At 39.8% G+C, this 14,904-nt stretch overlaps 1 protein-coding gene across 1 annotated transcript in view; it reads left to right on the top strand.

Moving 5' to 3' along the window:
- The window catches only part of Vwa8 (von Willebrand factor A domain containing 8), a 258,527-nt gene that overhangs the window by 225,657 nt on the left and 17,966 nt on the right, over positions 1–14,904 (top strand). The window contains exon 40 of the mRNA XM_048341294.1: positions 4,725–4,833. Within this exon, the coding sequence (XP_048197251.1) occupies positions 4,725–4,833 (109 nt within the window). The remainder of the gene's footprint in view (positions 1–4,724; positions 4,834–14,904) is intronic.

The following is a 14,904-nucleotide window of genomic DNA, read 5'->3' as shown; positions in this document are numbered from 1 at the left end:
TGTACACATATAAGAAGTTTAGGGTGGGCCCTAACTGTGGAAATTGCTTCCACTTCCATTTTCAAAACTAATGTCTCACACAGTGGATCTTGACTTGTGTTGGTTTTCCTCATAATTGATTCAAAATTATAGTCTTTATGTCTAACATATAAGAAAAAGCAAAATCAGAACTAAAATTCCCAGACTCTGACGTCACAATAAATACACCCTTTAAACGCATTTGTGCCAACAAAATGCAATGCATCCACGTAGATTACCAGGATGTGAAGCAGCTGTGCCCTGCAGTTTTGGTCAGAGTAAAAGAAGCAGAAAGATGTCTTTCAGCTTGTTGTGTGGCTTTAAGAATATTAGTGATGGGAAGCTTGCCTAACCTGGAGACTTAAGGTTCCAGCTTTCTTGTTTCATTCCTTTTTCAGTCTTCAACTTTTAGAAGTTGTTACCCACTTTGAACATCTTGTTGGTAATTTTTGTGAATACTGAAACAACCTGGAATATGATTTCCAGATTTATTCATCATTAAAATGGCATGTGATAGGTTCTAGGATGCAATACGATCATCCCAGCATTAAAATGGCATGTGATAGACTCTAGGGTGCAACACGATCATCCCAGATGCATCCCGGTAGGTAGAGTTAATTCTGAGCTCTCTACAAAGACCTACCCACTGCTTGGCTTCTTTTTTCAAATACATAGTATGTGTATATGCATGCATGTGTGTGTGCACACACGTGTACGCATGCATGCACATGCAGGTATTTTATCCTCCATGGCCTCTCCTATCCAACTAACTTTTCCCCCAAGAGTCAGCCAATGTTTTTTCTAGTCAGTGTTAATCTCTTTTGTGGAGGAAAGAACACACATACTTTGTGGGTATGAAGTGGCTCAGTGGCATATTCTGTATGTAGCATTCACCATGCCCAGCTTCTGTCAGCCTAGACAACTTGAGATATAATTGAATGCAGCAAAGATTTATAGATAGATTCAGAGACTGCCAAAACTAAACAAGACAGGAATTGTTCAGAATGAAGACCTTGTTGTTTTTCAGAGTAGTTAATAAGATTAAGAAGGCCACCTGGACCTGTCACCACAGGAAGCAGCCACTCGGATGTGACAGTGGACTTCTGTACTTAACTTTAGGTAGTGTTTTCAGAGTGTTCAGTCGTATTCATGCACCACACTGTGTGCAGAAGATATGTTATATACTGGAAACTTAAAGAACAAAAGCAAGATGTGGTTCTCACCCCCAAAGAGTAGCATTTAAAACATCAAGCACGTCACATGCAGTAGGTTTGTTTTGTTTTGTTTTGTTTTTGCTGGTCCTGAGGCTTGAACTCTGGGCCTAGGCACCTTGAATTCCTATTGCTCAAGGCTAGTACTCCACCACTTGAGCCACAGCACCACTTCTGTGATTTAATTGGAGATAAAAGTCTCATAGTCTTTCCTGCCCAGGCTGGCTTCAAGCTACAATCCTCAGATCTCAGCCTTCTGAGTAGCTAGGATTACAGGCTTGGGCCACCAGCAACTGGATAGTGAATGTATTTTTTTTTTTATTAATCCTTTGGCTCGGTCACACACACAGACACACACACACACACGTACATGCACACACATGCATTTTTGTGTATGAATCTCAGTTTAGAACTTTTTCCTACTGTGGAAAGGACAATTTGAGAAGCACTGTAACACGGGAAACAGGGCTATCTGTTAAGCAATTGAAGTATACACATTCCATGAGTAGTATCTCTGTAAGGTACATGAAAAGTGAGTAAATCTGACGCTAGTCATGAAAGCTTAATAAGTGGGAGGGCAGGAATTACCCATCTGCCCCATGGAAGTCTAGGCCTACTACAGTGGGATTCTAAGCTTCCAGCACTTATAATGGATTCTTCCCAGTTCTTGGCCTGACAGGGAAGGATAGAAATCATTTTCCTTCAGCATTTGATGTTTTTTCTTCCAACCCAAGGTGAAAAACATACTCTAGATAAGAGTTTGACCTAGATATCCAGTATCTACATTTCCAATATTTCGTGCATGTAGGCCCACATATACTCACTAATTGCCCTATGTGTATGCATCCCTGTTCACAAGCACTCACACACAGAACAATTTAGAAGACTGTTGTGGCATCACAAGTATATGTGAGAGCAGCACAGAGACATCAACAAAAGCAGGTGATCAATAAGGAGATAAAAGGGAAGAGAAACTGATGCCGGGGGAGACTAGCAGGAAAGGGGTGTGCTGGGAAGATTGAATACTCTCAAAATAGACTGTGGTAACTACAAAAACAAAGAAACCTGTTGGGGACACTGTTTCTTAGAAGGAAGTGCTCAGGGAGTGTGCTGAAGGGGGTGAAATTGATTAGAATACAGCATGAACATATATTGTGGATGTAACAGTGACATCCCTTCCCCAGTATAATTGATGTAGCTGATAATAAAAAGATTGTGTTATGGTTAGGCTTTTAAGAGAAGCATGTATTGCCCCCTGTTTTAGTATCAGCACCTTTAATATTTGTACTGTGCATAGAAATGGCTGATTAAATGAGCACATTATTGCTATGACTGCTGTAAAATCCAAAAGTGGTCATTAGGTGAAAGACTCTTCTATTCAGGATTAGTTTAAAATAGGGCTTTTTTCCAGATTTTTAAAAATTGTTATTGTAAAGGAATGCAGAGGGGTCACAGTTACATGAATCAGGTAATGAGTACATTTCTTTTTAGACATTGTCACCTCTTCCCTCATTCTCTCCTAGTTTTTCCCTCCCATCCTCATTTTTCAGGTGTTTTTTTGTTGTTGTTGTTGTTGTTTTGGTTTTTTTTGAGACAGGATCTCTCTATGCAGCCCATGTTTTGCAATTCACTGTGTAACCTAGTCTGGCCTTAAACTTGCAGTCCTCCTGCCTCAACTTCCCAAGATTATAGGTATGAGCAACTATGCCCACAGTGCCTGCATATTCCCAAATCTTACTTTTACTGCATTCATTCTTTTGCATTTATCCTGAACACTTATCATCTGTTGAATGCCATGGTAGGTACTGTACATAGAAAGGTAAACACCCCCAACCCTCACCTAAAGGAACACACAACCTTGACAAGTAGTGATCACTTGGAGAGTACATGCTATGACTTAGAAAGGAATGAGGTCCGAAGACAGCTCAGAAGACAGACTGGTATCAGATCTGGTTTCTTAGAGGAGGTGATAATTGGCTTGAGTCAGGATGGATAAAGGAGAGATAGTATGCAAAGAGGTAGGGAAAGGACTCTACCAATGGAAGAGAACCCCTTACAGAGACACCAATATATGGGCAAAGGATGTGTGCAGAGATCTGCCCACAGGCTCATGGGGCTACAACAGGCAAATGATGAGAAATGATCAAACAAATACTATACTGGGAGGGTAAAATTTCAAAGCTACAATAATATTAAAGCACAGTAATCCTTTTTAAAGAACACAATCAGTAATTTAGAAAACTATCATAAAAGGTACATCATTGTTGCTACAAAATACCTTACAGAAGCAACTTAAGGGAGGAGGGATTTGTTTTAGCTGATGGATTTCAGAGATTTTGGCCTATATTCCTTGGCTCTGTTGACCCTGGGGCCATAGTGCAGCAGCAGCAGAACATCATGATATACATCATATATGCATATACATCATACATACATGCGCATGTGGTACATACATACATGTGGCATATATCATGAAGTGTGCAACAGAGGTACATGTTTGGTGAACTGGGTCTCATTATAAAATGTACTTCTTGGTGGAGAGGATGCAGAGAAAGAGGAAGGACCTGGGACAAGGTATTATCTTCAAAGGTACCTCACCCTGTTTCTATCACCTCCAAAATAGTGCCACCAGATAGAGACTTAGAATTTAACACATGAGCCTCTGGGACACAGTTCATATTTAAATCATAACATAAGGATACATCATGACATAATAGATACATAGCATAAAGATGCATACACATTAACTTTACTTGCTTTCTTGGTCAACCAAATATATAAACACAGTCTCTAAAAGCAACCCATGAGAACTCTCTTAGGGGTTTGCTGCATGAACTGCTCAGCTACCGACATAGGTGGCATGTCTGGGATACAGCAGGAGTGTACTGTACAGTAGATTATGACCGCATTGTTGGAAGATTGACATTGATCAGGATCAGAATTTGTATGTGACAGAAATAGCTAAATACACAGTACAAACTAGGACTGTTTTATTGTTCTTTATTGTTGTTGTAGAGGGCAGTTGGTTAATCATTTACCAGCCCACCATTAGACATCTCTCTCTCCCCCTTTTAAAAGTCTTTTTGCTACTCCTGGGCTTGAGTTTAGGGCCTAGGCACTATCCCTGAACCTTTTCACTCAAGGCTAGAGCTCTACTACTTGAGCCACAGTTCCATTTCCAGCTCTTTAGTGATTAATTGGAGATAGGAGTCTTATGGACTTTTCTGTCCAGATTGGCTTTGAACTTTGATCCTCATCTGTCAGCCTCCCAAATAACTAAGTTTACAGGCATGAGTCACTGGCACCCAGAAATATTCCCCTTTTTTGAATCTGAAGTCATCTTTACAGACAGCTCTTCTTTCCCTTTCCCCTCAAAGTCAATCGCCACGGCCCAGGAGGTCGCCACAGTTGTAGAAGTAGGTGGGAGAATACCTACTTCAAATACCTTAGGAACATGATATAAGCTGGTGTCTCCCCCCCCCCCTCTGGTTTTAGGTTAAAGGAAATCCAAATGAGTGAATATGATGCTGCCACGTATGAAAGATTTTCTGGTGCTGTTCGACGGCAGGTGCACTCCCTCCGAGTCATTCTGGATAATCTACAGGTAATCTCCCACTTACAGACCAAGGAAATAAATTGGGCTCTAAGCTGGACTTATCCCAAAACAGTTGGAGAAAGTTATCACAACTCCAACCAGCAGATCAGAAAAGAAAATTAATCAGTTCTAAGATATCTGCATAAAACTAAAGACTCATATCATGGCATCTTCAGTTAAATTTCCAAGGAAATATAGTTAACACCATCCTTTCCTCCTGTCCAGGAAACAGTAATTTTACCAGTACCCTAAAGAGACACTCAACTTCCTGAGTCCCCTCATGGAAGATCTATGAACATCTCACCTCCACTGGAAAGTTACAAATAGAAACCTTTCCCTGTAAATCATGTTGCTGTCACTGAAGAAACACGAGCATTTTGAGTCATCCAGAGGGTCCCTTTCCTGGTCCCCCGCTCCTCCACCCAAGCCCGCCCCTTTCCACTATGAGGTTGGTCCCCCACTTCTGCACCCAAGCCCACCCCTTTCCACTACGCGACCTAACCTTTCACAGTTTCACAAAACTCTTGGCACCTCAGAATCTGGAATAACTGACACGGCTCCTTTAAAGAAATGACTAACATGCAGAGAATATTATTTCTAGGCAATTTGCACAAATAATTAAGGAAGGAAGGGCTGCATAGTCCCTAAATGACAAATTTGACTTATTTTGTCTAAAGCCTCATTTCAGGGAAGAAGGGGACATGACACGCTTCTCCACACTTCTGCACTCTGGTATTTCCTTCCCATGAAGGGTTTGAAAATGATTAGCCCTTTCCCTCTTGGTTCTTGTTTGTAACTCTCCTTCTGAGGAAAGTTTTATTGTTTGCTAGCTATCTAGGGCTAGAAGTTCTTTAATATAGTTCTAATGCAGTCTTAACCCAAAACTCTGGGGAAACCCCACTTTTCAAAAGATCAAAATTGTCAGCAGATTAAAGTAAGTTTTGTCATTTCCAAGAGGATAGATCTATAGCATGATTATCAAAATGTCTAATTTCAAAATCTATAGAGTACAAGAAGTAATTTTGCTTTTTAAAAATCTATATGAAGTGATTTAGAACTAAACATGATTTCTTTTTTTAATTTTTTATTTATTAATTAAATTTTTTTGACAAGGTGTTGTGCAAAAGGGGTACAGTTACATAATAGGGCAGTGTGTACATTTCTTGTGATATCTTACACCCTCATTTTTCTTTCCCTTCCCTAGATCAGGTAGACATATATACAATACCCAGTGTACCAAAAACGTATACAGTAACCACGTGGCATACGCCAAAGGAAATTCACCTAGAACTTTAAGTATAACTAAACACGATTTCTTATACATTGCATAAATAATGACTCAGATGACAGAATGCTTTTCTGTAGTCACCCACTTGGCAAGTATTCTTTGGCGTAGGCCTTGAGGAAATCTGGGCAGCTGCCAGGTGGGCTCTGAGCTACAGGGCAAGGCAAAGTGGACCAAGAACTAAAGTTAGTGGCTCATAGGAGAGAAGGAGATGAATGCTGTACTGAGACTGAAGAATGAGTACAGCCTAATCATTCATTCATTCAAGTTCTTGATATGCATCAGGCATTAGATGTAGGTTAAAGATGAAACAAGCTATCTGCCTTCATAGAAGGAACTCTTAAGAAGACAAATAAATGATTTCTTAGGTTATATGGAGAAATTTACAGATGATGGAATGGGACAAGTGAGGGAAACTTTCTAAGAGAATGTAATGCTTGAGTTCTCTCTTGAGAGATGCTTAGGAACTTCCTACATGGTTGGGACATTCCAGACATGGGAACACCAAGTTCAAGTACACAGGGATAAGGGAAAGCACAAGGGTGAGAAGAGTATGGATGTGTGGGAGAAGATGATGAGGGAGAGACACCAAATACTGGTGCATTTAATTCGCATGTCAACTTTACAAAATAAAATGGCATTGGTTTTATTAAACCCAGCCAAATGAGAGAAGTCATAGCATACAAACAAAGCTTTGGTTTGGCTTCAAGAAAGGATTTTTCTGCAGACACCTTAGGCATGAGACCAAATTCAAAAGCAAAGTGAAGTTTGCTTTGCCCTTTCACAAAAGAAATGAAAGGACACTGGCGGATGCAAAAGAAAACAGCAAGTAAGATTAAGTGGGCAGAAAACAGGCTTGATACCTAATGAAAATCCTTAAAAGAACTGGGTTAATGAATTACTAAGTATTCTCAAATGGAAGAACTCGTTTTTGTTGCTGTTTTGTTGGTTGTGGGGCTTGAACTCAAGGCTGTCCCTGAGCCTCTTTGTGCTCAAGGCTAGTTAGTGCTCTACCACTTGAGCCACAGCACCACTTCCAGTTTTTGAGTGATTAATTGGAGATAAGAGTCTCATGGGGACTTTTCTGCCTGAGCTGTGATCCTCAAATCTCAGCCTCCTGAATAGCTAGGATTGCAGGCGTGAGCCACTGATTCCTAGCTAGAACTAGTAATTTCAGGGAAAATTTTATTTCTTCTTTTATGGAAATCTAAAAAAAGGAGAAAATAGGTCTAAATAATATCAAGAATTATAAGTTATGATCTTTACAAATAATTTCAGCATAATAATGAAAATAATAATAGTAGCAAGCATTTATTGAGCATTTATCATGTGCCAGGCATTATACAGATCAACTCCATCATTGTCATCATCGTCATCATCTCAGTTTCAGTGTTACTTACTAATGGTGCCAGCTATGGAGTCAGACAAGCTGAATTCTGTAAAATGGAAATGACAAGGAGTAGTGATGAAGATCACCTCAGATGATAAGTATTAGCCATTTTAAACAGCGCCTAGCATAGCTTTCTTTCCAGAAGGATTAGCGCCAGCATTATCTTTATTATACCTATTCATATTCCTTAGCTTGGACTGCCAGCAGATTCACAGTTAAGCAGTATACGTTCATTGTGCTATTTAATCTCTATGCTCATCATGAATGGCTTTGTATGTATTTGTTTTCTACATTTGATAGGTTGGAAACTGAAGTATAGGTGATTTGCCTCCACTTTGTAAATAAGGACACTGAAGATTAAACATATGGTTTACCTTGCTGTGGGTTATACGACCAGGGAAACAGGTGTTTAAGCCCAAAGTTCAGGATCCTTAGTACCCTATATCTTCTGCCAACTCTATAATTCCATAAAGTGTATTTTTAAATAAAGATATGCATATCTGTAAATATATTAACAAGATGCCAATAATGATATATATGTTAATATTATATATAACTATATGTTAATATATTACATATTAATGTTAATATGTATTAACAAAAGGTTTTATGAGTGAATTCATAGTTATATTCATTACATATGTAGATTATATAAAGCGATTCATAAAACATTTTGTATCATTATCCAAATACCAATACAGCATTTTTTGTGGGTATGAGAAACCTGGAGCTTGAACTCAGGGCCTGAGGGCTGTCCCCAAGCTTTGTTACTCAAGGCTAGCACTCTGCCACTTGAACTACGGCTCCACTTCTGGCTTTTTGATGGTTAATTGGTGATAAGTGTTTCATGGACTTTAGTGCCCAAGCTGACTTTGAAACACGATCCTCCGTTCTCAGGCTCTGAGTTGCTAGAATTACAGGTGTGAACCACTGGCACCCAGCCAGTGCAGCATTTTTTTAACCTTCCCTTATTTATTCTTTATTTTAATTCATAAAGGAATTCTCATGTAGGCCTTCTAGGTCTCAATTTAGGGAGGTAGGGCTTCTTAAAAATATGCACAGCATACTCAGGAAGCTAAGATCTGAGGATCGTGGTTCAAAACTAGCCTGGGCAGAAAAGTCCCCTGTGAGACTCTTCTCTCCAACAAACTACTCAGAAAAAGCCAGAAGTATTGCTGTGGCTCAAGCAGTAGAGCACTAGCTTTGAGCACAAAGAGGTTCAAGGACAGCTCCCAGGCACTGAGTTCAAGCCCCAGGACTGCCAAAAAAAACCACATATATGTATATATATATATATATATATATATACACATATATAATATACAAAATGGACAAGGTCCTGCATACAATGAGAAGCCTCATATTGTAATGAAAACAAAACGGCCTTGGTTTGTCCCTTTCTTGCTGCCTGCCAGTCCTGTGTGGCTCTAATTGACTAAAATTGTTCAGCTATTTTGAGGTTTCTGTGTAATCCGCGTAACTATGGGTGTTTCCTTGGTGAGTGCAGGCAGTCCTGTCAGGAACTAGCAGCTCATTACTTGGAGTGACTTTCCAAAAGCCCAGGTTCAGGTCCACACCCTGGTTCTCAGTGGCTGGTCTGAGATTTAAGGAACAGGAAATGCTGTTGCCATCCATGATGATGTCTGCTTCAAGCTGGACCTGTGTCGTTCTTCTCAGTTAATATAGCCAGCCCCAGACCTTCCTTGGCCTCTTGATTAGATCCTATATGAGTATCATACAAGTCCTGATTGTTGGATCTTTTTTCCTTTTCCAAATCCATAGCAAAAATTTCCTTATTAGAAGAGTAAATTCTGTAAATACTTCAATTATCATTGGTTCAGAATCCCAGTGTCTGATTGCAACATTCCCTAACAGAAGAAAATATGCATTCCCACAGAAAACCATATCTTCTTTCTAATGCTTTTTAATCTACAATCAGTAATTTCATCCTCTGCCTAAACTAAATTAGCCTTTCTGTGATTGCATTGGCGTGCACATCTCCATGAACCTACAATTATGTTCTCTCTTCCTCTAGTGTTTCACAATGAACTTTTGTCCATAGAAATAATGTTTTTGATCACTAACCGTGTGGCATGCTCTATGCTTGGCACAGAAGGCACAAAAACTGATAAGATAATATCTTCCTACTAAAGGTTCTAGTCTTGAAGGGAAGGAAAGTCTGGTACATAAGTAGAGCATTTCAGTTTAATCTGGTAAATGCTTAGACAAAGCACTTGGGGTGACACAGGATGCATAGAATGGAGCAAAGGCCAAAGGAAATGGAGTCAGTAGATGTTAAGGAGAAAGGCACCCTGATCTAAGTCTGGAAGGACACGGGAGTATTAACTAGATGGAGAAAATGGGAATAGTGTCCCAGCAGAGGGTACAACATAAACAAGGCATGACACTGTGGTCTCAGATGAGAGCTTAGAATCAGCCAAGGCAGGAGACCACTTGTAAGGAACGCGATCAAGGACAGGAGCTGAAAGATAGGTTGGAGCCAAGTCAGGAACTTGAACTACTGAGCACCTACTTTGCTCTCATGTAAAGAACAGAAAACATTAGCGTATCCACTTTTCCTAAGGACTCATGCCTCAGTGAGTGACTGATAAATAGTTACAACCCAAGGTGTAATACAAACGAGCGCCACACAAATAAAACAAGTCTGTGTGCATCATTAGTGAGCTGTGTAGTTGGGGGAACCCACGGGGAAAGTGTCATCGGAGTCTGAACAGGAAGATGGGGCTGGCTGCTTTTGGTGACTGCCATATCTTCTAAGGGTGAAGGGAAAGCCAGCATTGCCAGTGCTTCTGTGGAGATGGGCCACGTTTTTTCCACTAGTCTCTTAGGAATGGATTACTGAAAAAATTATGATGATGGAATGCAAATTAAAGACTCAAAATTTTAAGTATTAAATTCAACAAATGTAGAATGTCTTTGTCAAATTGCATTTGAGTCTCTTTTTTTAATTAGCATACATTTACTGTACTGCGGGGGTGGGGAGATTTTGTTATGAAATGTCACATGTTGTATTCCAGTCTGTCTCCTTCTTTAGCTCTCCTTTTTCCTTCTCTCTCCTCAGACAATTTTGTTATGTTATTGTTCTACTTTCATACTTGCCAACAACCTATTTTGACCATATCCATTCTCTTTCACCCTTGTTAGCTCAACCCCTCTCACTAGCACCCGTTCTCCAATGTCATTCAAGTTTCTAAATGCAAGTGTTGGCAGACTTGAAGCAGATTGTGAAGCCATGGTGTAAACATAGGAGCTTTGAATCCTAGGCTGTTGGCAGGATGGCAAACAGTCCAGAGTGACTTGGGCTCAGAGTTTGAGGGTGCCTTGGGAGCAGTGGGCAGTGGAAGAAAGGATGTGAATCCCAAAGACCTTGAGCACCAGGCTGAGGAGGCTGAAGGAGTCTAGAACCAATGAGGAGAACACTTGGGGGAAGGACAGATGTGGCCTGTCTTCTTCAGGAAGTGACAATAGCCATAGGGAGGAAAATTCAGAAAAGAGAAGAGAGGAAAGCGAGAAATCAAACAAAATTATTTTAAGTATTAAGGTGAGAAATGATAGGAACCTGAAGCATTGCAATTAATGTGAAAATGGAAAAACATGAAACATTCACACTGTTTTTGGAAGGACAAGAGGAAGGTGACTGATTGATTAATGGGGAATGAGTGAGGTAGTTTCAAGCCCTAGAGAATAGAGCTTGATAACATAGGAAGAAGGAAGACTGGTGAAATAAGCAAACATCTGCTGTAGATTTCGTTATGTTTTCTCACTGCCAGGCATTCGTAACTGTGTTAAACAGGATGCCTGAAGTTTTTAAGATGTGAACCTGGAGTTCAGGAGCAAAGCTAAGACCAGGTAGGGTTCCATGTCATGTCTACCAGTGTATCTGTCTGTATTTTATGATTACTTATGGAGGGGGGCAGCCCAAGCTAAGAGCAGTGTGTCACCCGAGGTAAGCATATAAATGGAAGAGAAGAGAAGGTGAAGATAGCCACATTGAGAAATGTCTGCATGCCAGAGAGAACAGCAGTGCCCCTGTTCCTGTTTCCATGTCAGTGGCTGTGAGAGGACAACTTTGGCCCAGTACAGCCTGGAAGTTGAATTTGTGCTTGCATTTAACCTGGCCTTTTCCAGAAGCCCCCCAAGGAAGAATAGTATAAACGTAAGCAGTCAAGGGTGAAAATGCATAGGACCATAGGAAATAGGGAAGGCTACTAGTGACACACAAGAAGCTTGAAGAACGTTCACTGTCAACAGTGCAGGGACTCCCCTGCAAAGGTGACTGGTAAGCCTTTCCAGGAAATTGCATGACTGGCAAGTGTGTGTGAGCCTGAGAATCTCACCCACAGACCTTACCTGCAGAGGCGGGGGAAGGAAAAAGCACATCCCTTGACCTCCGTCCTGTCAATGCCCAGTAGCTTCATCTGAAAGCAGCAGCACTGCAGAGAAGGGGCAAGGGAAGGCTGAAGTGTCAGGCAGCGCCTACAACCAGCAGAAATTTGGAAAGGGCCGACACCAAAAAAAGGGCCAGACTAGCCTCAACATGTGCTTGGCTTGAAGAGCAGCTTAAACAAAAGCCAAATGCTGAAAGTTGGCGTCATTGCAGAGGCTTTTCTGGACAAACTTGGAAGCGATGTATAGACGCAGTTTGCAGTCTGAGACTGTCACCAGTTCCACGTTCTTCTCTGCAGAGTTCCTGAGCTGATGCTGTAGATTCAGTTCAACTACTAACATCAGTTCACAGCCCTCAAGGATGCTATGTGGAAAGTGAATGCAAGCAAGGAGAATCAATCCAGTCTCTTCCTGAGCACTTTTGTACATCATACAAGAATACAAGAATAAGGACAGAAAAAAAATGGTGCAGCTATCGGGTCTATGAAGAGTTCTGCATTGAGATAGAGAAACAACTATTCAGTATGCAGAAGGAAAAAAAGATGCTGGGCTAGAATAGTTTCCTCAGAAAATGTAAAACTTAGAAAACATCTGCTTTGCATTTCAAAATTCAAAGAAACTCAGAGCATGTGAAATAACACATAGACTTAAAGAGATCTGGCTAAGAAACAATGAAGGAGTTGAATGCAATAGAAAAGACTGAGAAAAATGAAAGCAGTGATGCCAGAATTTAAATCTACATGAAAAGAAGAACAGACTCAACCTTAATTGTGAATATTGATGTGAATTACTTTTTTTTAATACAGCTGTAAGTATAGCTTAAGTGGTAGAGTACTTGCCTAACAAGGCTCTGAAATCAAACCCCAGTTTTGCCAAAAAAAAACCAAAATGGCAATAACAACAACAACAAAAAACCTTGTAAAGTTATTCTAAACCACAGGAAAGATAAGAGAAGCAAAAATCATAAGAAAATTGACTAATAAAAACAGAGCTTGAAGAATTAAATTTTACAGAGCCACAAGCTGGCTCAATCTGTTGTAGAATAGGTAAGTACTCAGTAAACACATGCTGAATGAACATAGGCTTCTTCAGGAAATCCTCCCAAAAGGACACATTAAACAATAGTTTATAGTCTGGGTGCTAGTGGCTAGTGGCTAATGTCCATAATCCTAGTTACTCAGGAGGCTTAGATCTGAGGATCCAGGTTTAGAGCCAGCCCATGCAGACAAGAGACTTTTCTCTAATTAATCAGCAAAAAACACAGTAGAGATGTGGCTCAAGTGGTGTAGTACTAAGCATGAGTAAAAAGCAGTTGAGCAAGAATACAGGGCCCTGAATTCAAGCCCCAGTTTAGTGTTTAGACCATCTTGGAAGGTAACAGATAATTAGAAAGATACTTAAACAGCAAGATACTTTGTTTCCACTGTTCTATTGATTGTTATTTTATAAACACAAAAACGAAAGTTTTCCTTAATATGACAAATAATTTTCTTTCAGTAGTACAGATAAATAGCAAGATATACACACAGAGAGACAGAGACAGAGAGAGAGGCGGGGGGAATGTTCAAATGGAACTCAATATTAAATGAAAGTCCTGTTCCAGGTGTCTTCCAGCATCCACTTCCATATACTTATTCCCTGATACTTATTCATCTTTTTTGCTTTATTCTGTAGAAAGTTTATACATCCAACAAAAATTGCCACTGGAGTTTTCTAATTGCTCCTAAAGAAATAATAGAAAACTCTTTACTCAAGCAAGCAAAGACTTGAGATGAATTGGGCCGTCTTCAGTGCTAAACTCATAAGCCTGTCCCAGACCACATGATTGGTTTTGGTTAAATTGATTCCTTCTACTGTCCTCAGTGCTATAGATCGTGTGCGCACGCCCCCACACATTCTGTTTCGCCAGCATTTCCCAGAAAACGAATTAACTAGAAGACATCATCCTCTGAACATTTCAGTTAGCTCAAGTGTTCTTTATGTGAAAGCAATAAAGCTACATTTCATTTTCCGAAAGGCTGTAACTTAGACTAGTAGTACAGCCTGGCATTATATATATATATTATGAGTTCACATCCAGAATTAATTTATTGTATAATAACACAAAACAGATGGGCATATTAAAGGCTACTTTGCTTCATGCCATAGAATATATGATAAAGAACGTGTTTGTCTCCTGTTACAAGTAAAAGCTTATATTTAAGTACAGTAGAAACTTATATTTCAAGAAGTATTTCAGTGAGCCCCACAAAAATCCAAAAGCCTTTATATACACTTTTCAAAACAATAAATATATTTCTTTTCAGCCCTCAGTAACTTTAAGGAGATTGCTTTTCAGCCACTGCCCTCCCCCACCCCCGAACATCCATTCTAATAGGCCTCTTCCTGTTTTGGGTTTCCAAGAATTTGTAGGCTAGCTAAAGGATATTCTAAAACTGACTACAGTCTTTTAAGCAATATATAGCAGCATGTAACATGCAGATAAATATTCATGTGTGCTGAAGAACTAATGAGCAGTGCTACTGTTATAAAAATGCCTTTGTGTCCAGTATCTCTGGATCAAAGGCATGATACTTACTTCCACTTCCCAATAACAAAAACTACTGGATTCTGTTCCTAAACTAAAATTACCATTGGCAAGCAGTGTCAAAAGTAATTCATTTATCCTACAATAAAAGTAAAAATGAAAGGAGCCATATATATGTATACACACACATACATATATACACACATACACATACATATGGCTCCATATATAGCCACCAGATTTTCCTACAAATAATTTTAGGTCATCGGGTGTTGGAGAGGATATAAATGAAACCATCATATACAATCTATGGAAAATCTGGTTAACTAAAGCTGGACATAGCTATTTGCTACGTTCCAGAGCTTCCACCCAACAGAAATACACACATAACTACTGCCCTTGAAGATATATTTAGAAGTCATTGTGTTGGTATTATTCATAATAGCTGCAAACTGAAAACAAAGGAAATTG

This window comes from Perognathus longimembris, chromosome 3 (assembly GCF_023159225.1).
Source record: "Perognathus longimembris pacificus isolate PPM17 chromosome 3, ASM2315922v1, whole genome shotgun sequence".
Classification (NCBI taxonomy): domain Eukaryota; kingdom Metazoa; phylum Chordata; class Mammalia; order Rodentia; family Heteromyidae; genus Perognathus; species Perognathus longimembris.
The sequence above is the reverse complement of the archived record's forward strand: the minus strand, read 5'-3'. Positions and strand labels throughout refer to the sequence as shown.